Raw genomic sequence first — 27,946 nt, forward strand, 5'->3', positions numbered from 1 at the left:
TCATGCCCGGCTAATTTTTTGTATTTTAGTAGAGATGGGGTTTCACCGTGTTGCCCAGGCCAATCGTGAACTGCTAAGCTCAGGCAATCCGCCCGCCTTGGCCTCCCAAAGTGCTCAGATTACAGGCGTGAGCCACCACGCCCGGCCAGGATTCTTCTTTTCAGGTGCCACACTTATGGGCAGTGATGCCACTTAGCTTGCTTTCAGCCTGTAGGACAAACCCACATATCAGCTTTTTCACTTGTGAAATGAGAAGGGTGAAAATGGTAATTTTATGACTTGACCACGTAGAACACATGCAAAGTTATATTTTATGGCTCAGTATTAACATTGTCTGTTCCAGTCTTCCTGCGTTTGATTCTTAGCCTGTTTCATCCTCTGTTTTGAAGGGGAGTGTACTGTTGTACTATTTACATTCGAAGGGCCAAGTGAGAATGTCTGTGCAGATGTTTATTTGGAATATATATTTTACTGGGACAATGTAGTAGAACACAAAATGTGGATTGGAAAGGAATGATTTTATACTTGCCACAAGTAAACTCTTGTGTTACTCATCAAGTTATCTTTCTGGGCATAGTTTGTAAAATCCTCTTATTTGCAGAATGAGAAGAATTTTTAAAAATGTTTTAAAATCTCCCTTGTAGTCCAACACTCTCAAACACTTCGTCACAGGTGAATCTCCAGAGGTTAAACATCAACAACATTTGTTGAGCACGATTCAGTTTGAAATGGGCTATACTCAGTTTGGAAGTGAAAAAGAGAGAAATATAATCATAACAATAGCAAAGATTACGTGACCAGCTCTCTGCTAAATACTTTACCAGTGTTGACTCATTTAATCTTCAAACCAGTTTTCGTTTACGCATGGGAATATTTAATTTATTTGCTCATAGTCACATGGCTGGGAAGTGGCAGAATGAGGTTCAGAACTGGGTTGTTGGACACTTACTATTGCATACTCCCTAGGGAAAGCAGTTGTTTTGGGACATTAGAGCCCTGGGTCCCCACCCAGGCCCCTCCCCACCGCTATCATATATTGTTTACCCATCTCTCAAACATGTCTTTTTCTCTACTGCGTTCACTTCATGTATGGAATGGGGGTATTTTCAGCTGTCTTACTGGAATTCGGGGCTGCAACTAGACCTGAGGCCCATATTTTCTGGGACTGTGATGATAACGTGTGAAATCACTTGTATTTCATGTGCTGTCAGTCTTGAATGGAAATTTCAACATGGAGACTGTATTTTTTCTAGATTTTGTTCAGAGCCCCTAGCACTCACAGGATCCTGAATAAGTATTATCTAATAATACAAATAAAGAGAGCAAAAGTCGTTTGATTATTATATTAAAATAATCATTGGATTTTTACATCTTAGTTATGGATTACAAAAGATTGCTTGAAGGGGAAAAAAAAAAAAACCCCAAAAACTAGCTAATGACTGCTTGGTGTATCCCCATTGTACTGTGTCACACTTGACACAAACCTGTTTATTTATTGTCACAACAGCCCTGCAAAGAAAATCATTCCCTTCAGCAGCATGAGATTGCTCATTACAGGATTTTTTTTTAAAGAAAATCATGAACCACGGTACCGAAGAAGCATACTCAGAATTCATTCTTTTGTTTGTTTGTTTTGAGATGGAATCTCGCTCTGTCTCCCAGGCTGGAGTGCAGTGGTGTGATCTCGGCTCACTGAAACCTCTGCCTCCTGGGTTCAAGTGATTCTCCTACCTCAGCTTCCCAAGTAACTGGAATTACAGACATGCACCACCACACCCAGCTGATTTTTGTATTTTTAGTAGAGACGGGGTTTCGTCATGTTGGCCAGACTGGTCTCGAACTCGACCTCAGATGATCTGCCCTGCCTCAGCCCAGAATTCATTATTTAGCCTTCTATCCCCTGGTGCCACTTTGATGAGAGAAGCAGAGCTTGTTATGGGTGGCTATTGCATGATGCTACTGTATTACCTCCCTTATTCTGCACAGCAGCAGGAAGGGTGGCTGCTGGAACTTTCTGGGGCATAAATACATGATAATTCACGGTCTTTTTGCTGGTAATCCAAAACCCAATTATGAAATGATTTGAGACCTGAAAGAGCCTGGAGACCTTCAGCAGCTTCGTTAGATCAGGAAGCTTTAAAATTATCTAGAAAACCCAGGGTTTTTATTCAGGTGCTCTCCCACAAGGAAAACTTTGTGGAAAGTGACACTTGTATTACAAACTAAGAGTGAAACTCCAGCATGGCAGATACTGACTGGAAACTGCTCAGAGATGCTAAAATATCCATCCTTTAATAATGCTAGACTCTGAAAGACCCCAGCTGTTTTAGATTTGATCTTATAACTTTAAGTATTGCCTATTATAATTCTGAATTTAAACTTCGTAGGTTTGGTTGTTTTCATCTGTGGGGGTTCACTTTCCTTTTTTACCTCTTTCTTTTCTTCTTTTTTCCTTTGTTTTCAGGTTTACTTTGTAATGATTTCTCCATACTTTTTATTTTTTAACTAGCTGGGATTACCAATTCAAATTGATACGAAATGACAGTCTTTTGGGCAGTGTAAATACCTGGTGCCATAAACAGGAGTAGTACACTCTTGGGAATAAAAATTATTCTAGGAACAAATTCTAATGAAACTGAAACCATGGCTTGTGGGTTTCTCCCCCACCGAACCCTTTTTTTGAATTTGGCATTCCTTCCTAATCTGACAAATGTTATCATCCCTTGTATCTGTCAGAGCTATTTTCAATTTTTTTCAAATTATTCAATCAAGAAAACTTCCTTTTGTTGGTGGGAGTAAGGTATGTCTAATTATCTGGTCCTGGAAAGCAGCCATCTATCCAGTGATGAACACGGGTTTGCACGCAGTACCAGCAACATGAGGATGTGTGATCGATGCTCACAGACACTCCGGCTCTCCCTCCTCCACTTCTGACTTCTTGCTGTCCTCTTGATGACTTAGTCAGTGAATGTGAAATTTCAGAAACATTCTCTAGACTTTGTTTGGGTAGCTCTACCCTGAATAAACATATCTAAGTTTTCATATTGTATTAGTCTGCTCTCACACTGCTAATAAAGACATACCTGAGACTGGATAATTTACAAAGGAAAGAGGTTTAATTGACTCACAGTTCCACGTTGCCGGGGAGCCCTCACAATCATGGCAGAAGGCAAATGAGGAGCAAAATCACGTCTTAGATGTCAGCAGGCAAGAGAGAATGTGTGCAGGGCAACTCGCCTTTATAAAACCATCAGATCTCGTGAGACATATTCATATTATGAGAACAGCACAGGAAAGACCCACCCCCAGGATTCAATTACCTCCCACCATGTCCCTCCCATGACATTTGGGAATTATGGGAGCTACAATTCAAGATGAGATTTGGGTGGAGACACAGTCAAACCGTATCAAATATCTTCCACTATAAATTATACTCTAGGTGAATGGTGCTTGCAGATTTTTTGGAAACCAGTGGTATATTATAGGATAGTGCTAGAAAAATGTCCAGATATTTAAAATAATTTTTCATTGAGGAGCAAAAAGAATATAAAAGTCAAAGAGACATAGACTCATAAGGTGGTTAAAATCTTAGGAATTGTTCAACTCTCCACTTATTTGAACAGAGGAAATAAAACCATTGTTATCAGTGAAGACAATGATCAGCCGTAAGTAGACATATAAAATAACAGCTGTTTAAACTAATTCCTTTCCAAGTTTAGTGGGCATAGGGATTACCTGGGGATTGTTAAAATGCAGACTGTGATTCACTACGTCAGGATGGGGCCTGAAAATCTGCAGTTCTGACAAGATGGCATGGAATACTGATGATGCTCATGGGTTGAGGACCACACTCTAAGTAACAAGGATATAAAAAAGCTTATTTATCACATAAAATGTAGAGGTAGAAAGCTCAGGGCTGGTAAGGCAGCTCCCCAAGTTATTCAAGGTCCTACCTCCTTTCACTTTCAGATTTCACCGTCTTTAGTGTGTAGTCTTCATTCTTTCGGTTCATTGTGTAGCTCCAGCTATCATATCTATATCCCATGCAGCAGGACAGAAGAAATGGGATGGTAGGAGGAGCATGGGAACCATAGGAACATGCCATTGTCTCTCAAGGAGGATTTCTGGGATCTACCACATGACAATTTCAAACCCTTTCTGTTAGCCAGAACCTGGTCACCTGACCACATCCGGGTGAGAAGCAATCTAGGACATTTTAATTTTTATACTGAGTGGCTATGTACCCAACTGAAAATCCCACACCCTGTTGGGAAGGGGCACGTGAAGCATGGAAATGGGGCACGTCTAGTAGTCTGCCACAGATGCGGATGTGTGAAGCAAAAAGTGGCTTGCCAAAGATCACACAGAAAAATTACAGTTCATAGATTAATTATAACCAATACCTGTATAGACCTTCTCAGTTTATGTGTGGTGCTGTTTTATGTCATAGGCTTATTTCATTTTCATAACTATTTTACACTATTATGAGCTTCTTTTATGGTTGTGAAAAGTGAGGTTCAAAATGGTTGAGGGACTTCATTGATCACAAAGCCTACCCTTACTACTCTCTTGAAAATTGCATATTCCTGTCTCTGTCTTCTCTCTCCCTCCCTCATTCCTGATTCCTCTTACCAGGTTCTGTATTGTTCTTTGTTCCCTTGACTCATCACCTTTCAGCATTCTATATATTTTTCTTATTTAGCATGTAATTGCTTATTGTCAGTCTCCCAGTGTTAGAAGGTGAGCTCCATGAGACCTTTGTTTTGTTTGCCAATGCATCCCAAGCACCCACTTTAGTATCTGGCACATGACGGAATGCCCAGTACATAGTTTTTTAAGTGAAGGAATAATGCCACTAGGTATCAAAGTCTGCCTTGGAATTATGTCTGTTATCTTCAACCCTAATGCTATATGCCTTCTCTATCAGAGCGTCTGCTAATGTTCTAGACTCTGGAACTCCTGTGTTTGCCTTAGAAATGTGCTCACACTTAAACTTACTGATTTACTCCTTGCCTTCGTGACATTCACTTAATGTTGCTAGCCAACCTAACCAGTTTGCTCACGCCTTCAGTTCTCTCTTTATCTCAGTCCCGGGTTAATATTTCCCAAGGAGCCATGCATACCACTAGAAAAACAAACTTCAGCAAAACTACCAAAATTAATGTCAAACCAGCTTTTCTGTTTCACTTAGTCTCTAGCCTCAGGCTTAGATAGGACTACTAGAACACGCTGATGGGACAGTTTCTAAGCGGCCTGATCTGCATTGCTTTCTATTTTGGAATGTAAAAGGGGACTGGTTTCTGGTCTCAGCCAAATCTCAAGACTATCACCTCCACCCTCCACCCTGTTTACAGTAATATAATTAATATAAGATGGGCCAGGCCTGGTGGCTCATGCCTGTAATCCCAGCACTTTGTTAGGCCGAGGCAGGTAGATCACAAGGTCAGGAGATCGAGACCATCCTGGCTAACACGGTGAAACCCCGTCTCTACTAAAAATACAAAACATTAGCCAGGCGTGGTGGCGGGCGCCTGTAGTCCCAGCTACTCGGGAGGCTGAGGCAGGAGAATGGCGTGAACCTGGGAGATGGAGCTTGCAGTGAGCCGAGATCCCGCCACTGCACTCCAGCCTGGGCCACAGAGCGAGACTCTGTCTCAAAAAAAAAAAAAAGCGGGGGGACTGGTTCTGGTCTCAGCCAAATCTCAAGACTATCACCTCCACCCTCCACCCTGTTTACAATAATATAATTAATATAAAATGTAGTACAATATAATAGGATTTAATATGATTATGCTTCTGTTTAGAAACCTGTTATGACAATTGGTTTATTTCATTCAGTTAACTCTGTTTCTATGTCTTTCTTTTGTGAAGATTGTTAATTTCCTGATGGGAATTTTCTGATGCAGATTCAGCTAACATGTACTGAGCTCCTTTTGCATGCTAGGACTTTTAACTCTCACACAGCACTGTAAGATAGGCAGGGTGGACATGCAAAGACTAGTTAGTTTAAGAGAAGCATTTTGTCCAAGGCCATATGGCAACCAAGTGGCACATGATAAATAATTAACTATGGAAAGTAATTCCACCTTAGGTCTTCCAAAATTCAAATCTTTGCTCTTTCTTTTCTATACCTGAGTTTCCTGATGTTTTATACTTATACGTCTGTCTACCCCAGCACCTAGCATAGTGCCTTGTGCATAACAGGTTCTCAATAAATATTTAATGAATACAAATATATGAGGAGCTTTTCTGTGGAAAATATTCTGCTCTGAATGTGTGAGGATACATTTGGAACAAACATCCTAGCTCTGTAGTCAGGCAGCTTTTTTTGTGCTACCACTCAGGCAAAAGTAAGTCAATTAATCTCTCTGTCTCCGTTTCCTGGCATGTAATGTGGGAAATGGGCATGAAAGCCCTAGAGGGTGTTGTGAGATTAATTAGTTAAAATGTATACCCTGTTATATAAATGCTAATTGCTGTCAGGAGCGTGGGTTGGATTTTCCACTGACTTGGTTTTGCAAAGCTTTGCACGTTTCCATGAGTCCTCTGTGCCACCAAGTCTCAGCCTTAAGAAACCCTTTTGGCTGAGAGGAATGACGACTTTGTGGTTCTCGCATGTTGAGAGGCCAATTTAGAGAGGACTTCCACTGTGGAGTAAACTGAATAAGAAGGGACATTCTAAACAAAAAAGGAATTCTTGTGCCAGTAATTTGCTAAATTCCCTTTGCTGTTATTAGAGACAAATGTATTTGCATAACAGCCTTTTCCTGTCTTTTCTGAGGCTGGTGCCTGCAGTGAATCATATAATTAATTTGGTATTACATGACACTCCAGTCCGTTGCCATAGATTTTATTTTTATTTGTTCACTGAATAATATAAAAAGCTCTGACAAAATATGCTCAGGTGGCTGTCTAGAGAACTTAAAAACTCACAGAAATTATTTCAAATGGGCAAATATCCCAAAGAAAAAGCTCAATAATAATAATAATGTTTATGAATACTAATACATGTATTTTTAGTCTCTTTGGTACAGGAGGCTGACTCATTTTATAAACATATTCATTTGGTCCATAAAACATCATATAAGGGAGATACATGGCAGTTATAATTATTTCATTTCCCTTTAAAAATGTGTTGAATTTAATTGAATACATATTAAGCTTATGAATTGGGCCATGGTGATTGATTTTTATTCAAATTTTAGAATGTGAGGGACAAATGCTTTTTAAAAAAATGTCTGGTCTTGATTTATTAACTTACGTTATGAAAGGAAAATTCTACTTTCTTTATTAATCAGGATAGGCAATAGTAGTTGCTATCACAAATCTCAGTGGCTTAACACAGTATTTATTTTCCACTCATGTCACAGCCCCTTGAAAGTCAAGTGGCATTCCTGAACAGCTCTGCTCTGAGCAGAGGCAGGGATCCAGGTTCCTCCCATCCTGTGAAGCTACCTTTTCATCAGTTTCTGGACTTCAGGGCCTCCATTTCAGGGAAAGAGAGCACCAAAGATTGTGCAGGCGATTTCAGGCCACAACATTTCTGCCCACCTTTCATTGGCCAGAGGAAAATCACATGGCCTCAACCCAACTACCAAAGATAAGTAGTTCACACATGAGTCAAGGAAGAGAAAACAGAATTAATGAGCATATAGACAGTCTCTACCACAGTCTGTTCTTGTAATCACTAAAATTCCATTTTATAATTCCTCCTAAATTGGTCTGAGTATATGCTTGGAGTTAAAATGTTATGTTAGCTCTCCTTTATTTTTTCTCCTCTTTTCCAGTCGGCATTCTCCTACTTTACAAAAGAAAAATCTACATGTTACTCATCACCTATCTTACTATTAATTATTACCCAGGGCTATGAAGACTTTCAGGGTCCAACATGACATTTATTTTATTGGTGTCAGAATGTCTCCTTAATAAGGGCACTATTAAACCCCAGCAGGCCTTCCTTTTTCTCTCCAATTTACCAGTGTTTCTATTAAGAGTGAATCATGACATCAGAATGTGATCTGTGGCCCAAGTTGGAGTGATCTGAATTGATACACATTGTAGAGTGGGGTTATAGGAGCGATACGAATTCCCATTTAATAGTCTTTCCTCTACCATCATCTAATTTCAGTCAAAAAAGTGCAGTCTTGAGGGAGATGCTTTTGCAAAACACATAAAGAATATCTATAGGAAATACCAAAGGCAGTGACATCTTATTTTATCTAGACAACAAACAGTATAATGAAATTTCAGACTCCATTTGCTATCCAAACATCGTCGTCTTTTTTTTTTTCTATATACTTTATCATTCAAAGTGAAACGACTGTCAAGCCAATACATAACAACACAATTTTTGGAAATAAAATATAAAATCAAAAATGTCTCTAACAGAAAGCAGTTATGATAAGGATGGTTTGACATAGCATGGGTTTGCCAACTGTATTACATGGTGGATATTTTCTTCCTTCTTTCCTTTCTTCCTTTTATTCTAATTATTATTTTAATTCATTTGAAAGCAAATTTTGCATAGATTTTTAAGGTACATATAGTAAAAAAAATCAGAATAATTATATTCTTTCTGCCTTAACTATCCTCACTTTTACTAATGACCGTTCTCAGAGGCAACAACTTGGATATCTTATTTATATCTTATAATATTTCCCATCTATATTTTGCTAACCTATTTGTATACATTGTTATCTTTTGTGTAGTCAACCCTAGGCATTATCTTTTCATTTTTTTCATTATAGTAAATGAGGATAATCTCACTGAAACTGCTATCCCTTCTACCCATTCATCTCTATATTTCATATTTGGTCGAATCAATAATCATTTCATTAGTATGTTTTCACATATTTATGGACTATAATTCTATTACCTTTTTTAGTTTTTGAAGTTATTAACTGCATTGCTTTTCATTTGCTTATTTTAATTTGTATGTTTTTGTAACCATTTCTATAGCTTTCAATTGCCTTTCAGTGTAATTTTTCACATTTTTCACACTGTTAATGTCCTCAGATAATCTGTCAGTTGCGATTATTTTTTCCCTTATTGGAGGTTTCCAACCTCTACTGCCTATACTGGTTCATTACCAAGCCCTGGTGCATAGCTTTTATCCTTGGGTCTCATTCACTGTCATTCTGAGGATCCCTTTTCTCTCTTGAATTAGAATCCCTATTCCCAATCCTAGGTTTTCTCTATTAATGTTTTATTCTCTCATTTTTGTAGCACAAATTCCCCGTAGCTCCCTGATAAGGAGGACATGGTAAATAAATTGTGGAGTCTTTGTGTGTCTACATTTGTCACCTTCACACTTGATTTTTTTGTTATGTTTAGATTCTAGATTGGAAATCATTTTCCTTCAGATGCATTGCTTCATTATCTTCTAGTTTCCAGTCTTGTGTTTGGGAATTCCCAAACCATTCTCATTCCTAATATTTTGTAAAGTGACTTTTTTTTTTCCCTTTCCTTTCTTACTCCCTGGCAGTTTGCAGAATCATCTCTGTGTCTGCAATTATTGTGAAATATTTATGTGGTGTAAGTTTATTTCTATCCATTGTGCTGGGGCAATTGATAGGTCCTTAGAAGGTTGTATAGTTCAGTTCTCAGATTTTGTGGTTTTTTTCTGTGAATTATTTAATTGACAATTTTCTTTGTATTTTGTTTTTTTTTGTTTGTTTGTTTTGTTTCTTGATAGGTGGGGTGCAGAGGCTCCTCTTATTGAGAGATTGAGATTCCTGGACTGTGCTTCTGACTTTCTTATCTATTTTCTATTTCTTTTTCTTTCTACTCTGCTTTTGAGGAAATCTTTAAATTTAACATCTAAAAAAATCTATTAAAGTTTTTTTGTTGTTGTTTTAGTGGGCTTTTCTTCTCTGAATATTGCTTTGTTATAGCATTTGTTCTTGCTTCATGGATGAAACAGATTCCTTACTGCTCTGAGAATGTTGATGGTATTTTTTAAATGTTTACTTTTCCTTGAATAATTTGATTTTCTCCAAGTTCTTCTTACTTTTTTTTTCTGACATTACATTTTGTGGTAGAGGTTTTTCTCAGATTATCTGCTCAGATTTAAGAAGAAGTGATTAAGAAGCTGATTGGAAATTCTAAATGTGAGTGTGAAGCCATGATGCTCATTAAACTTGTGCTTTTCTGTTGGATGATGTGGCTGCACAATTTTCTAAAGAACTTCTGATAGTAAGATTGTCATATCTTTCTTCTTAAACTGGCCAGATTTTCCACAGAAGGTTCTTTCATTCTCTTCTGTGGAGAGTAAATGTCTGACTGCCCTCATCCTTGGAGCTGAGTGAAGAAAACTGTTCAGTACTGGAAGAGTGAGCTTGGAACAAAGCATGTAACTTTTTTATATAGCTGTGATTCTGTCTTGTTTGTTTTAGCGTTCTTCCCATATCCTCGGTTATGAGATACCTGACTGCATGTGCCAGGATAGATTATTGATATCGGTAATAAGCAAATCCAAATTATCCCTGCCTTAAAAGAACACAGTTGTGTGATATGCCAACCATCAAAGGACCCAAGCTAAGGGAACCTGTGTCTCTGCGCTTTCATGTTTGCCAAGGCAGAAGAAAAGGGAAGTTTGTAAAACATACCCCACCTCTTAAAACATCCACCACAAGTAGCACTGACTACATCTCTTGGTCAAAGTAAGTCACATGGCCGCTCCTTACTTCAGAGGTGTAGAAATGTACAATCGTATAATACACCAAGAGGAGAACCCATAAATGGTGGGGAAACAGCACTAATGACTCTTTATCTTGATGCTGATAATTCCTGGGTCTTTTCAGCATCCTGAACTACAGATTGGTTTGTTCTCCAGTTCTCTGCTGCTGGTTTAGGGTTTGTCTTTTTAGGTGTGCTAAGCCTGTTCCCACTTGTCCATGTTGGCATTACCATTGTCTTTTCTCCTGCTCTTGCAGTTACTTGGGATTATGTATTAAACATTATTTTAATTTTCTTTTCTTTTCTTTTTTTTTTTTTTTTTTTGTTTTGCTCTCTTGCCCAGGCTGGAGTGCAGTGGCACGATCTCGACTGACTGCAACCTCTGCCTGCCAGGTTCAAGCAAGTCTCCTGCCTCATATTTCCAAGTAGCTGGGATTACAGGCGCCCGCCACCATGCCTGGCTAATTTTTGTATTTTTAGTAGAGATGGAGTTTCGCCATGTTGCTCAGGCTGGTCTCAAACTCCGGACCTCAGGCGATCCACCCGCCTCGGCCTCCTGAAGTGTTGGGATTACAGGCGTGAGCCACCACGCCCAGCCAAAACTTTGGTTTTACTTTTATACAAGCTGAATAAGCAAACTCTGCAACTTTGCAAATATGTTGAAAGAATGTGATACTTGATAAAATATATTGTATTACAATTGTGCACTGATGTGAACAACACTGTGATTTTTCCAATTATTTCTCTGTATGTTGAATTTTAAAAGTTGCTTCTAAGTAAGGACATAGCAACAAATAGTCATTTGTTGAGTCTGGAAAAAACTAGTTTGTTAAATTTCCCAGAGCTTTATTACTTACATGACAAATCCTTTTGCAAGTCAGAAAGCTTCAGATTCTTTGCTTTTATCATTATTAGAATAATGGCAAGTGAGTTGTTTTGCCAGTTATCCACTGCTACAAAAAAGGAGCACACATTTCAATGACCAAACTTCATTTTATTTATTTCACTTGTATTTTTGCTTCTGAGTCTGTATCTTGTGTGGCTCAGCTCATCTAGGCCGGACTTGCTCTTGTACCTTTGGTCAGGTGTGGAAAGCCAGATAGCCATACTTCTGGAGGTGGGCCAGCTGCCAGCTGGGGTGTCTCAGCTATCCTCTCTGTGGTCTCTTATTTATTAATATGCTTTCCTGGACCTGTTCTCATGGTGACAACAAAGTTCCAAGAGAAAAAGCAAAACCTTTTAAGTCTTAGACTTAGATTGTCACACACCACACAATCACTTTTGCTGCATTTTGTTTGCCAGTATAACTCACAAGGACAGCCCAGATTCGAGGGGTGGTAAGATAGAATCTTGATTGGAAAACTCACAGTTTCAAATTGCAGAGGATGTGGATACAGGGGAAAGGGAAAACTAGCACTGTTTTTGGAGATTGTATTCCAGAGTTTTCAAGTGATCATTAAAAATAATGTTTGATGATAAAAATATAAAATGGGTATACAGCTCAGAAAGAATTTCAAGAATTGAGTGACCTTGTAGAACTAAGCTCTTTTAGTTCCTTACTATAAACAAATTTTCCCAGTTCTTGCATGTAAGCAAACAATTTTTAACTAGTACCCAAAAACTCCCATTCAAAAATAGGCCTTCTATATTACTAAGAAATGATTTCCAATACAACTTTTACATTTTATAATCAACAATTACTTATAAAATGAAACATATTATTTAAATGTATAAGACATTTCAAAAAATCTTTTAACACTTAGCACTTTACATATTACACAAAAGAATAAAATGATGAAACTATCAGACTTAAGAATATATTACACTAAAGTAAATTTACACGTGGAGATAGTGGAATTAACGTTAAGTTCAAGAAAAAAAGAAACTATGGAATTTATAAGGGTTAGAAGAAAGCTTTTTAGCATGTTTTTAGGTTGGATATTGGTGTATGACAAATCACTATTCCATTGGATGTAATTACAAGAATGATGTAACTCTTTTCTTTCAAAATGGCATTACTTATGACACTACATATATCCTTTCCAATTATACTTAGCATGAAAAGTTTTAGATGTCAATGGAAATGTCGGGAAGATCACAGAGTTAAAAATATATACATAAATGTGTGTATGTGCATATGTTAGGGACATGAGGAAAAAACTACTTTAAGGTGATGGTTTTGTGGCCCGCAGGACTCCATCACCCTGACCTCTGTTCACCCTTCATCTGGTGACTTCTAGAGCCCTCCATTCAGATACCACTCTTAAGAAAATAAATATTTTATTATTTTCTTAAAATAAAGAAAAAAATTCTTTAAATAGTTTTTTTTTTTTTTTTTCCTGAGTAGATGAGTGATTATTTTTCATTATAAAGGGTAAATTATACAAGCCATTACTCACAAGGACAGCGCAGATTCGAGGGGTGGTAAGATAGACTCTTGATTGGAAAATTCACAGTTTCAAATTGCAGAGGATGTGGATACAGGGGAAAGAGAAAACTAGGGCTGTTTTTGTAGACTCTGTATTCCAGAGTTTTCAAGTGATCGTTAAAAATAATGTTTGATGATAAAAATATAAAATGGGTATACAGCTCAGAAGGAATTTAAAGAACTGAGTGACCTTGCAGAACTAAGCTGCTTTTTTATTTGACTCTGTCATTGAAACTGTAGCACCTTTAGTCCTGAATGAGTATTCCACCAATGGGTATTACAGAGATCTCTTGATTTCTTGAGGTCTACTGTCTTGCTGTCCAATAAAGTAGAGAGTAAGACATATGTGGCTAGCCCAGATTGAGATGTAAGTGTAAAATCCGTTGAATTTTGAAGATATACCACAGAAAAAGAATGTTAATGTAAAATAGCTCATTTTTTGATATTTTGGATATATTGGATTTAACAAAATATTAAAATTAATTTCATCTGTTTTGTTTTACTTTTTTAGTGTGGCAACTGAAATGTCTAAAATTACATATGTGTGTTGCATTCTGATTTCTACTGGACAGTGCAGACCTAGCCCAAAAATCAGAAGACCTAGAGCAAACTGGGAGTCCTTTCTCCCATTTGCCCAAGGTTTATCTTTTCAGTTACAATTTCCTCCTTAAACCATTCTCTGTTCCACAAAGTGAAAAAACACAGGATGTCTTTTTTAGGTGAAACTTTCTCCCATACCTTGCAGGGCTTAACAGGGTCAAGCTATCAGATCAAATCATTATCCAAGAGATACTCAGAAAAGAAAAACCAATGGGGAACAGCAATTTCTTCACACCAAAGGTGCCTACTGTATGCAGTTATTAGAGGGAGGCTGGAAGATGACCAGAGAAAGAGGTTCTGGGAAAGACGGGGTGCCCTGAGGAGAAGGTGTGTTCTTTCGAGGCCTTTACTGTAAAATGACTCATCTGCCCTTTCTTTCTTTTTGATTATTCCAGAACGCTGCGATGACTGGGGACTAGATACCATGAGGCAAATCCAAGTGTTTGAAGATGAGCCAGCTCGCATCAAGTGTCCGCTCTTTGAACACTTCTTGAAATTTAACTACAGCACAGCTCATTCAGCTGGCCTTACTCTGATCTGGTATTGGACTAGGCAGGACCGGGACCTTGAGGAACCGATTAACTTCCGCCTCCCTGAGAACCGCATTAGTAAGGAGAAAGACGTGCTGTGGTTCCGGCCCACTCTCCTCAATGACACTGGCAACTATACCTGCATGTTAAGGTAGCTTGATTCTTGGCAGTGACTTTCTCTTTTCCCTTTAGTTTCTGGGCTTTTGTCCAGAAGATCCATGTGCTAGGAAGCTGGGAGAAGTCGGAAGCATTTAGATAGAGTTTAGTGAGGTCATTCTCTGCAGCTTAGCTGAAGGGGGCTGAAGGAGGTATGCAGAGAAATGGGTTGTGGCCCTTAGAATGTTCTCCAGAGGTAGTTTCTTCCCAGACCCTGAGACATATCAAAGTTGTGTAAAAGTGGAGCCTTGTTATTAATCCCTTCTCATGACATCGGTACCTGCGTGCCTGCCTTTATGCCTCACCAGGAGACATCCATTTATTCAGACATTGAACAGGGAAGGGAACAGAGCCCATTTGTATCTGTTATTCTTGGCATCTTTCAAAGTACCTGGCACAGAAAAGAAACTCAGGGTGCATTGTGTGGTGCACAATGCCTCCCAAATATGTGTGATGCGATGCCTCCCAAATATTATTTCACTTTTTTAGCGTGGCAACCCAAGTGTCTAAAATTACATATGTGGTTCACATTATCATTTCTATTGGACACTGCAGATCTAACCCCCAAATCAGAAGACCTGGAGTGAACTGGGAGTCCTGTCTCCCATCTGCCCCAGGTTTGCCTTTTCAGTTACAATTCCCTCCTTAGAATTTTCTCTGTCATAATATTCTCCCAAATATTCTTTTGGGAGCCATGACATGTATGTATGACAATGCTTTTTAAACTTCTACCAAATTTCTCCTGAGCAGCAAGAGAATACCATTATCTCTGGCAATCTAAGGATTTAATCCAAACAATTTATCATTACAGTACAATTTCTTTCCAATCCACTTTTTTTCCCTTGAAAGTTTTGTAAATTTTATGTTTTACTCTACAGTATTCTTTTTTGTTGTTGTTGTTTTTTTTTTTTTTTTTTTTTTTTTTTTTTTTTTTTTTTTTTTTTTTTGCATTAATGTTGTTTTTGGGGGAAACAAAAAAACTGAGGCTTCTCCACAGAATAGAATAGCCCTTTTCAGGGTTATTCTCCACAGAATAGCCCTTTTCAGGGTTAATTATTTGGTTACTATTTACCCACAGTCACTTTTTAGCTGCCAGGCTTGGCTTTGTTTTCTAAACTCCCATCTAGGTTATTAATTTTTTTTTTCTTTGAACGACTTCCTACTATTTAACAGGTGTGTTGCTTTGCTAGGGCTGCAATGACAAAATACCAAAGACTGGGTGACTTTAACAAACAAAATTACCTTCTCACAGTTCTGGAGGCTGGAAGTTCAAGATCAAGGTGTCGGCAGGGTTGATTTCATTCTCGGTGCCTCTCTCCTTGTCTTGTATGTGGCCATCTTCTCTCCTTGTCTTTACATGGTCTTTCCTCTGTGTGTTTGTGTCTTAATTCGTCTTCTGATAAGGATGCTAATAGTATGGGATTAGAGACCATCCTTGTGACTTCATTTTAGCTCAATTATGTCTTCAAATTTTCTGTTTTCAAATACAGTCACATTCTAATGTACTGTGAGGTAGGACTTTAGCATGTAAATTGGGGTGGGGTGACACAATTCAGTCCGTAACAATAAATAATCACAAATGTTTTTTCTCTCATGGAGAGTAACTACTCCCTGATGGAAAACTATGACTGTGCTTTGGTAAATGTAAGCTATGTTATGATTATGTGAAAAAGGACCTCTTTTCTATCACAGAAAAGCCTTCAGATCACTGTGTTCTTGGGAGTTGGAAGTAAGGGAGAATCCCTGTAACCTCTGAAGGCCCTTCTGAGGTTTTCACTGGAAAATTGAATCTTATTGGAGTGGACTTTAGACTGGTCTATGGGTTTCCAAAGATCCTGAAGTACTCATGTTCTCATTATTTATGTTCCAATACAATATAGTGGAAGTTAAAGCAGATTATAGTGGAAAGAGCATTAGGAGAAGGCAGAGAAACTAGGCCATCACTTCCACTCTGCCACTACTTAGCTGGTGACCTTAGGCAAGTCCTGTCCATGTCTGAGAGCTGTGGTATCTACATCTACATAGGAAGAGAGTTGGCATACATGCTTGTTGAGCTCCTTTTTATCTTTGATAACTGTTCATCTGTTAACATTTTCCAGTGGGAGGAAGTCTTCAGGAGCTTTCTGTTTAACTATGGTCTCCACTGTGCATCTTAGTGTTTCCGTATCAGTTTTACTTTTTCCTTAATTACTTACTACTTGCCTGTAGCTCTTCCATAAACTTTTCTAATCTTCTTTTACATTGTAGGAGTAGGGCTGCATGATGGTTAAGACCTGCATATACCTTTAGCGTTATTTATCAACTTCCAGATTGTCACCTCTTCAGTTTGCTTCTCTGTCTTCCATGTTCTTAAAGCAAATCTAGAATTGAAGTTGTCTGGTGGGAGCACTACCATGTTTCCTGTTTTACTAAGGAAATGTCTAAGCTGAGAATGACCTTAAACTGAAGCATGTAGAACCATAGGGCTGACTGTCTTTAAGGCCATAAAGTTAGTTTCATCTTTGAGTATTTTCTTTATATTCTTGCCCCAATACTGTTCAACTTTGGGAGCTAAAAAGTCAGTCCAATTACTGTTCTTCATGTTTTTTAAAATCAGAAAATAGATCCTTAAACTTAAATTTCCCTTCGATAACTTCCACCTATAGAGTCTGTCTTCCAGGGGGCAGATGTTTTGTTATTTGTAGGTATGGATCATGCCTACCACTCCCTCTTACCCCCTTCTGAGTATTGTCACAAGTCATCTTTAACACCCCTCCCTCCATCTTTGAGAATGCATACCCCACCGTTTCCACTAAATGTAGTCTTTATTCATAAGTCATTTTGATACCCAATAAGCCAAATATGTGTGATGTGCTGCCTCACAAATATTATTTATACCAAAATCACAAAAATGGCTAGACATAGACTCCTTATCCCATCACCCTAAAAAATTAGTTGATTTATTATTCTATATTATTTTTCATGTTTACCTATATTTAGACACAAGTTTTACATCCATTCCATTTATTTAATAACAAATATTTGTTTGGCAGTTAGTGAAAGTTAAGGCACTGTACTAGATACAATTAATGTAATAAAAAACAAAAAGTGTTGTAGGACTTATATTTTACAGAGGATTTTGATACATATCTGTAACATAACCATCTGATTTTGAACTATAACAAATTTAACCAAGGAAATGTCCAAGGTGCTCAATAAACAACAGACCAAATTTAGATATGAGGTGGGAGAAGATAACAGAGAAGGCCTGTATGTGAAATGAAGGGGGTGGGAGAAGTAAGCCCTCCAAGCAGACAAAACAACGTATGTGAACATTATAGCACAAATGCAATTCCCCAGTCGTCCTAAGGAATTGTTATGTGTTTGTTTTTTTTCCTTCATGCCTGATTGTTTGTATACATTCTCACAACAACTTTGAATGGTTGTACCACAGTTTTCTTTGTAATATTCCATTTGTCATAGTTTTTTTCTATTGATTTTAATGTTTTTCTTGCTGATATGGCTCTGGATGGGCATTTTTAACTATGTGCTGTCTCTATTCCCCCTTTTCTATCATTCTATCATGTGACAAAATATCCAGACATAGGGCAAAAACAGAGGTTTTTTTTATGATCCTGGAAGCATAGTTTTTCCCAAAGTTGCTTATACCATTATTGACTCTGCATAAATATGCCATTCACGCCTCTGCCTTACCAGCACTGAGTATTATTGAGAATGTTTTTAGTGTTACATATATGCACAGTTATATTTTGCTTTGTCGAACAGCAGAACAGGGGATATATTCTGAGAAATGTTTTGTTAGGTGACTTTAGTCATTGTGTGACCGTCATAGAGTATAGTTACATGAACCTGGATGGGAGAGCCTACTACACACCTAGGCTATATGGTCTGTTACTCCTAGATTTCCGACCTGTATAGCAGGTTGTGGTAGTGAATACTATAGGCAATTATAACACACTGATAAGGATTTGTGTACTTAAGCTATCTAAATATAGAAAAGACACAGTTAAAATATAATATAAAAGATGAAAGAAATGGTACACCTGTGTAGGGCACTTATCATGAATAGAGCTTATAGGAAGTTGCTCTGGGAGAGTAGGTGAGTAAGTAGTGAGTGAGTAGTGAGTGAATGTGAAAGCCTAGGACATTACTATACACTTTTATTTGTCTGACAGTGCATAGGTTTGTTTATACCAGCATCACCCAAAAATGTTGCCCTATGATATTACAATGACGATGACATCAATAAATAATAGAAATTCTTGAGCTCCATTATAATTTTATGAAACCATCATCACATGTGTGATCCATCGTTAACTGAAATGTCATCGTGTGACACATGACTATCTATATACACTGACAAACACACATTTAGGACCACATCTGAAAGTATAAATACTTTGGTACATTAATAGTAATTAATTAATTGTGCTTTTTAAAAATTCTGTGATGCCAATTGGTATAGGAAATGCCTCCACTACGATTTTATCTCTTACATGAACTTACATATATAAATGATGTCTCAGTATGTAGCATGGCTTCACTTAGTTCATTTGAATGTGGTTGCTCTATGAAATAGAATGCAAATACTACCCATTCATTGTATGTTTCTTTTTTCAGGAACACCACATATTGCAGCAAAGTTGCATTTCCCTTGGAAGTTGTTCAAAAAGACAGCTGTTTCAATTCCCCCATGAAACTCCCAGTGCATAAATTGTATATAGAATATGGCATTCAGAGGATCACTTGTCCAAATGTAGATGGATATTTTCCTTCCAGTGTCAAACCGACCATCACTTGGTATATGGTAAGGAAAATTAGACTACATTTTATTCTCTCTAAGAACTTATAAAATGATAATACTTATTTGCTGAGTTATATGTATAAGCAAAGGCATTTCTCTTCAGATTATCTGATTTATTCCATAATAACTTTATGGAAATATTTCACCACGTCCTCATTTTGTACTATTTTAAAGGAAGTGGTGCACAGTACTTTGTCTCAGGTCACTATTTCTGAAATAACTCTAACTAGAATACCAAAACTACCTTATTTCTGTTAACTTCATATGAGATACGTTTTAAGAAATGCTGCCCACTTCTAGTTCCTGCTTAGTGAAGTCATAAGCTGTTAATTCATGTGGTGAATTTCAATTCCTTGGTTAATCAGTACTGCATTTTATTATTTATGTGTGTTTTTTTCTTGGCCCTCATTTGTGAGCACTGTCCATCTATGGTCTCTTCCACATCTGAGGGATTTGGAAAATTTTTTGTCAAAATATAAAAGTGTTGGAAGGTAGCGCTTGTAGCAGCAACATAACTTTCGTATTGCTTCAAGTCTCCACATACACCAAAACCAAAACCCCATGGACAGAATTTACAGTATAACTCAGTGACAGGTTATCCACAAGAACCACTTTTGATAAAGTTAACTGGGACAAGCCACCAACAGCCTAAGCCCATATGGGATCGGTGTTTGTGCGGAAGGAAGCAGATGGAAGTAATGTGGTGTCTGTCAGACTTGACAACAGGAGAACACCAAAAGAGCCAACAGGTGCTCACTGCAAAGTGTGATGAACCAACTTGAGAACAGGAGCTGAAATTGGGAGAGGTTTTGCTCTCTGATAAAGGACCGTGCAAGAGACCTATAATAAGAAGCTCTGAAGGGGTGGAGGAAGTTGTCGTTCCTCACAACTCTGAAATATGACCAGCCACGTTGAGGAGAAGCTAGTGAGAGTAGAATCAAAAGTAAACTGGATGAAGACAATATATAGGAAGGAAAGAGAACACTGGCTAAAAATGGAGCAGGAGAATGAAGCCAGGACATCTTAAGACCAAGACACCATCGTTTTGAAAAGATAGCTTGCTGAAGTTAGAAAATCCTTTTATATTTTAAAATTTAGAAAAAAGCTATTATTTCCTAAGTGAGCTAAATGACATTTTAAAATGATACAAGATGTGAAAGAATAATAAGAATTAGAAACATCTAAAAATTATATATATTATGTAACTCCATACAAACTTAGAAAATAAATCATTTTAGAAATGAAGCTAATCTAAGAGAAACATCACAGAAAAAAAGAAAAACCACAATAGATAATGCCTTAAGATTACTAGAAGGTGAAAGGGAGAAAAAACTAAAATAAAAAAATGACAAATACAATAAGTAAATTAGAATGGCCGTAAGAATATCAGATAAAGTAGACAGGATTACCAGAGATAAAGATGACATTTCATAATAATAAAAGGATCACTTTATCAGGGAAACATAAAAATAACAAAAACTCATGTGCTTAATAACAATGCTTCAAAAATATGCAGCAAAAGTTGGCAGAACTCCGGAGAGAAATAAAAAATCCTACAAACACAGTTTGTTAATAAATTTCAAAAGCTGAAAATTTTAAATTCTGTCTCTGCTTAAGTTGTTAATGATACAATTTGGGAGCCAACTTGAAGAGTCTTCTGATGGCCAAAGGTGAACAATTTTAACCAAAATAATTTGAACCTAATTTTAATGGTTTAAATCCTATGAAGTCAGTTTAAATTTATAAGTTTATAATGATATTTCACAAAATTTAATGAGTTACATTTGGATGATGATAGGAAATCAGTTTATTATATTAAAAACCGGTAAAGGCAAATAATCAAGTATTCATTCTGGTTTTCCTAGAAGACATGTAACATTGGGTAATGAAGTATTGTAGAGAGGTGTGTTTTGTAAAGTGTTTCTAATAATAAATGAAATTTTAATGATACAATTAGAATTATCATCACCTTGCAACTCTCAATAGATTAATAAATGTAGGCATCTAAGCATCAATGACTGCTAACATCACAATATCAAAAACCATCAGACATGTTTCTTCTGATAAAAGAAGAAAATATTACGTATTGATTCATATTACCAACTAATTAAACCTGAGTCCAATTAAGCCTTTGGATCCCACTATCATTTTGCAGGAGATATATAAATAACATAGAAATATATTGAACTGCCGCATGAATAGATCATCAATAAAATCCAGACTATGTGAAACTATGGGCCAGATAGGCTGGGTTTTTCAAAAGATAAATTGTAAGAAAAGAAATGTCATGAAGAGGGACTGTATAGATTAAAAGAAACATATAAGACATTTAAAAAGTAGATAGCACTGTAGCATCTAACCATGCACATATAGGTGAAAAGTATATAAATAAAAACAAGGAAGTGATTTAACTATAAAAGTATAGATAGTGACTACTTTGGAGGGTAGTAAAGGAGGTGTGATTGATGTGGGCCATGAAGAAGGCCTTCCAGAGGAACTGGCAAAGTTCCTGGACCTGAGTGAAGCAAAGGCCTTTGCTTTATAACAACTCATTAACTCTTAGATGTGTTTTGCATTTTTTTTTGTATGTGCTTTATTTTACAATAAAATGACTAAGAGGGATGGAGGGAGGCAGGGAAGGAAGGTAGAAAATGAGTGAGGAAGAGAAAGAGATACAAAGACTGATTTAAGAGATTTAACAACCAATTGCAATGAATCAATTTTAGTTGGATCTTTTTCATTTGAAAAAACTATAAAGCAAATTATGAAAAGTTCAGGGAATTTTGAACATGCAATACTAATGTTACTAATAAATTATTACTTTTTAAACATGATAATAGTACTGTAGTTATGCTTGCAGAAAGAGTCTTATTTTTTGGAGATACTCAAATACTGTTTAGAAATAAAATTATATGATGTCTGTGATTTGCTTCAAAATAATCTTGGGTTGCAGTGAATAGCTCTACATGAAATAAGACATGGTCTCAATTAATACTTGTTGAGGCTAGTAAAGATACAGGAACTCATTGTTCTCTCTCTGGTTGTGATTTTTCATAGTAAAAAACCTAAAAGATGGTTTAAAAATAATATTAACAGTTTTACATCAATAAGTGTAATATACCTTCCAGTTAAAAAACATATGTTTATTTACCCTGCAATCAAGATTTTAATCTCAAACCTTATTTGATTTTTTAGTTTTATTCCCATACACATCCTGCCATTTTCTCCTCTCCTTTTTCCTCATGCATTTCCTCTGCCTGGAACGTCCTTCTCCCTTTAGAACAGACTAAATTGTACCATCTTTATTAATTGTTCCTTGTTCCCTCCAGCTGGAAATCATAGCTCTCTCATGTATTCCTGTTTATTTATACCTGTTTCAATATTATTTTTCACTTCTTTACTTTTTTTAGTCATTCATTCATGACTACAGATAGTCCTCAATTTACGATGGTTTGACTTAAGATTTTTTCAACTTGATCATGGGTTTATTGGGATAAAACCTCATGGTATGTCAAGTAACTTCTTATGATTTGTGATGGGGCTATGGTTTCTACTGAATTTTTATCACTTTTACATTATCATAAAGTCAAAAAATCATAAATGAAACCATCATAAGTTGGGGACCGTCTGCTGTGTTGCTAGCATTAAATGTATTTTTGACTTAACCATATTTTTGACTTATGATAGGTTTACTGGTATGTAACTTTCATCATAAGTTGAGGAACACCTGTATACTAGCTGAAGATTAGCTGTGATCAATGCAATATGCCGGGGGCGGGGGAGGAGGGAACACCATAATGAACAAAATATATGCCCAGAGCTGTGTAGTCCCAAATAACCTCATAATTTAATAAAAATAAGTTTGTAAATATGAAGAATTTCTATTCTTATCAAAATGTAAATTTCTAAGTTTCATAAGAGTGACAAGGAGAAATTACTGTTGGTTTTAAGGAGAGAGAGATATGTACCCTAGAAGACAGCGTATTTCTTGAGGGCAAAGCTATGTAATGTCTTACTCTGAGTGTCTAGTGATATCCAGATTTCTGGTTTTCACAAAAGGATGGCATGGTGCTATTAACCAAGGTATGAAGTAACAGAGGAGAAGCAGGTTTCAGGAGTAAGTAATGGGTTAGGTAATGCCGTGTTAAGTTAGTTGCTGATGTCTCTGAGACATTTAGCTGGCGGGTGGCAGTGACTAGCAGGTAGTGGTTACATGATTATGAATGAGTCTGGAGCTTAGCAGAAAAATCAGAGCTAAAGATAGAGAATTGGGTGCATTCATGTGATAGTTGAAGCACTTAAGAAGACTAAATAAAGTGAGAAGAGAACTGAGTTAATGCCATACTCTGGAGTACGAGTAAATGGAGACATAATTCTGAGAAGGAGACATAAATTCTGAGAAGAAGACAGAAAAAGTCACAGCTGTAAAACAATTACCATGGCCAATATCCAACCATGTGCAGGTGACTCAAATAGACAAACAACATGGCCAATATAGTGAAACCCCATCGCTACTAAAAATACATAAACTAGCCAGGCGTGGTGGTGCACACCTGTAGTCCCAGCTACTTGGGAGTCTGAGGCAAGAGAATAGCTTGAACCCAGGAGACGGAGGTTGCAGTGAGCCGAGATCATGCCACTACACTCCAGCCTGTGCAATGGAGGAAGACTCCATTTCAAAAAAAAAAAAAAAGAAAACAACCGGTCATGTTTTCTCTTATTTGATTAAGAAAAGATTACTAATAATTTCTGATATATTGCTTCCTGTTTCTCTACCTTTGGGTAATCACCTGACACCTTTAATCCTAACACTTCTGCCATCTTGGAAACAAAACAAAGGTTCTTGGTCACTGCATCCTCCTGTCTCTGTAGAGCAGTGCTAACTTTGCCTTCTATTTTCTACCTTTTACAGTCATCCCCAAGCATCTACCCAGATGTCTTGGCCCTTCTTCAGCAGTTCTTTTTCAGTTGTTATCAACACAGGTTCCTACATCTGTTGATTCCTACTTCTATGGATCTCTCTATTAATCCTCATAGATTTATTTGCATTACTGAAAGAGACGTGGTAAAGATGGTCTCTTTTAGTAACGCAAATCAGTCTATGAGGATTAAAAGATAGATCCATAATAATAAGTTTCAGGAATTTGCTTTCCTGTTATCTGAAAGATGAAAGCTGCTAATCTGAAGAAAGAAAGAGGAAACTCATGTTTCTTAGATTTCAGTAGTCACAATCCAGTGTGCTGTGTGCTTTACATTCATATGTAACACCAGCTGTGCAACGCAGATACCGTATTTTGACAGATTAGAAAATGGTGATTCAGAGAGATAAACAATAACACCTAACATTTACTGTACACACGTATTGTTCCAAATGCTTGATCTTCCTTAATTCTGTCAACATCCTTATGAAATAGGCTGTCATGTTTTCCCATGTTATAGTTGAGGAACGAGGTACAGCGTAGTTGAGAAATATTTCCAAGGCCACAGAACTAGGAGCTAAGATTCTACCCTCTGTAATGTGTCAGGAAACCACACTTTTACATTTTCGTATATCATTTACTCAAAATAATACAGCTACTAATGGGAGAGTCTGGGATTTCAGGCCAGTTCTGTGTGATTACAAAAACTATACTTTCTAGAACTGATGTAAGGAGGGTGGTCTAGACTTTACTTTTGGAGCTTAGGACATTTTGGAAAGACAGGGTGATTTTTGAACACATATTGGAGTGTGGACTGGACTGTGGGACGTAGCGAAACCTGTGGATAGAGGGCCCTGAGAAATCAGAGGCATCTCAGACAAACTGAGATTACCAGAAATAGAAAACCAAATGTTTACATTTCAGAATTGCTGAAGAAATGGAGTAGGATTAGATTGTCCTCCACATGCCTTCTCTTTCTCCTCTTTTTTTTTTTTTTTTTCTGCATGGCAGGGTTTAGTTAATTTAGGACCCAGAATTCACAATTCTCTAATTCAACATTAGGTATTCTAGTTTAACTTCTGTGAGTTAAACTGATGTTCAGCAAATATTTGTTGAATAAGCCAGGTTTTGTAACTAGTCTGGAAAGCAAACCAAGTTTGTAAGTGATTTATAGAATTTCAAATAGCTGGCTTATAAAACAAATTCTGAAATATACTATGTGTATAAATGAGAGACTGCCTGTTTACTCACATAGGAACCTCTAAACATATAGATGTACAGATACAGGTCATGCAATCCTTTTGTTACTAATGAGATTAATTTAGGGTCTTTGACAAGCCATCCTAACTTTCATATTACTGTATTAATTCTTTTCATTATAGTTTGATATTTAAAACTTTATGTCTTAGAGATTCTTATAAAAGCATAGACAGTTTTCTCTTCTCACCAAGGATCAAAGGAGCCATTTTATTGGATGGTTTATAGATTACATTTCTGACAACTGCTGAAATACTCTCACCTGCTATTTATCAGAATAGATACCATTCTGGATGTAACTTTCCACAAAGCTAGTTTTCTTTGTACCCATACTGATTATTAAAATTGATATATTACCTCCACTTTTCATTTTGATTGTGAAATTAATCAGAATTGGTCAAACATTTTTTATAACTATCTCTTGGAAAATAGAAAAATATTTGCTTTTCCAGACTAGGTGGTATCAGGAAAGAACATTTCTGAAAACATACCAGGCTTGGCCTTCTTGTTGGCATAGAGATATTGTTGAGAAGTTAGTTCAAGGTCTGTGTAGTAGGCCTTATTTTTTAAATGCCTGCTCCTATTTGATTTGACAACTTAGATTGGTTCTCTATCTCTTCTCTTTCCCTATACTTCCTATATAGTGATTGGATTTTCAACCTCTAGTGTGAGACAGTATGTATCATATTTTCTTTCAGAGCTATACACATATAATTCTGTATGTGTACATGTATGCATATACATATAACATTTGACATAAGGTTTAGGGCCTCTAAGGACTCAAGATTCATGATTTAAAAACAAAGCCAAATTCAAATAGCTATGAAGTCTTGAAGCCACGTCAGGCCATATAAATCACCTACTCTGCTTCGATAGCACTTCATTCGTATCTTGTTTTTGCTATTCTAGTGATTGTATTTCTCTTTTTTCTGTTCTAAGTAGTGACCACTCTTTTCCTTTCTCTTTCTCTTTCCCTTGAATAGCAAGCACACAGCATAAAACTGAGACAATTATATTGTACTTAGAAATTGATTACATAGTTGAATGAATTAGCCTGCACTGTAAAATTCCATAGAATAAGCACCATTTGTGTTCTTTTCTGGCAATTGTACACCTAGCTCCTAACCCAGTGCCTGGACCATAGGAGGGACTTTGTAAATATTTGTTGTGCAATCATTGAATGACTTAGTTCTGTTCATTGGAAGGGACTAGTTTATCAACTCTTCTAAGACTTCATAACAAAGTATATGTTTTATACCAACTTTATCTAGAATGCAAAAACTTCAGTAGATACTACTAACACTTCAAACCTTGTATCTCAGTTAAACTATTTGTGTCATTACATCTACTTTCCCTTTCCATTCTACAACCCACCACCCAATGTCTTATATTCCAAATACTCATCAGCACTTACACACTCTGTGAGCCCTCAACTCCATGCCTTTTGGGTCTTGGCTTCTCTCATTCATACCTTTGATCAGGCAACACTAATGTATCGAGCATTTACCAAGCACCAAGTATTGAGCAAGTTTCTGAACATGCAGATACGGAACTTATTACCCCCCACTGGCCTTCATACAAGTGAATTTTCCAAAGAAGGAACTCTGCATGAAAACAGAATATTAGAATATTGTTGTCTAAGTAATGACAGTGAGGGGAAAAGTTAAGGCAATGCAGGTGAGTTCTTCACACTTTCTCCTGTGCCTGAAGTGTCTGCTTCCCATGTCTACCTTCTTCCTCAATAGATGTTAATATTCTACTTATCATTTAAGAACCAGCCCAAATCTTTCTTCTTCATTAACTTTTTACTAAGTTGTTTTGTTTTTATTTCACACTCCCCTGCCCCTAAATGTCTTTTATTGTGTTCGTTACAATCCTCCATTAGACCATGAATAACTGTAAGTTAGAGTTGTATCATTTCCATTTTTGTGCCTTCACACAGTTCTTCACACATTGTTGGTTTCTTGAATGGAAACACTTGTTCTTACTTCATCATGACATTCCTCCACCGCACCCTTCCCCTCCCCACATGATTCATTTCAGTTGAAAGATCCCAGAGTCATTTCTTGTGTTGTTCTTTACCTATATGTTGTGGTTGGTTGCCACAGCAACCATAGCATGCTTGAAAAATCGCTCTTCTATTTAACTTCTCTCTTTTGAATTCAGAATGAGGAACTAATGGGTCAACTAGGATTGTTTGTCTTCTAGTCAGACAAGTGTTTGCTTCATTGTGGAAATCCACTTACTGTTAATTCATTTCTTATATTTTAAAACATGTTTCCTATTCTTCAGGAATCTAAATCTATTTTTATGTTTGTTTTCTTCTGGATTCCAAATAAATGGTTTTGAAATCATTATAACATATTCAGGTTTTATTTTCAGCAATAGTTTCTTATGTTTAAAATTGTCCTATGTATCTTAGGCATGTGTGTTGAAGGATCTAGACACAGAGTTGCTGATCAGAGAGAGCTAACCAGACACACAATAGGTTAATGTTAATAGACATTTGTAGTGTGACAATGCCCTGAATTACCTTCACACACACATTAGAATGTAAAATATTCCCTTTATTTCT

General features: G+C 36.9%; 1 protein-coding gene across 3 annotated transcripts in view; it reads left to right on the top strand.

Moving 5' to 3' along the window:
• Positions 1–27,946, top strand: part of IL1RAP (interleukin 1 receptor accessory protein) — a 143,243-nt gene that overhangs the window by 75,765 nt on the left and 39,532 nt on the right. For all 3 annotated transcript variants that reach the window (XM_023214745.2, XM_023214743.2, XM_023214744.1), the window contains 2 exons: positions 14,101–14,386; positions 19,012–19,198. In XM_023214745.2, the coding sequence (XP_023070513.1) occupies positions 14,101–14,386; positions 19,012–19,198 (473 nt within the window). The remainder of the gene's footprint in view (positions 1–14,100; positions 14,387–19,011; positions 19,199–27,946) is intronic.

The sequence above is a fragment of the Piliocolobus tephrosceles genome, chromosome 2, assembly GCF_002776525.5.
Source record: "Piliocolobus tephrosceles isolate RC106 chromosome 2, ASM277652v3, whole genome shotgun sequence".
Lineage (NCBI taxonomy): Eukaryota > Metazoa > Chordata > Mammalia > Primates > Cercopithecidae > Piliocolobus > Piliocolobus tephrosceles.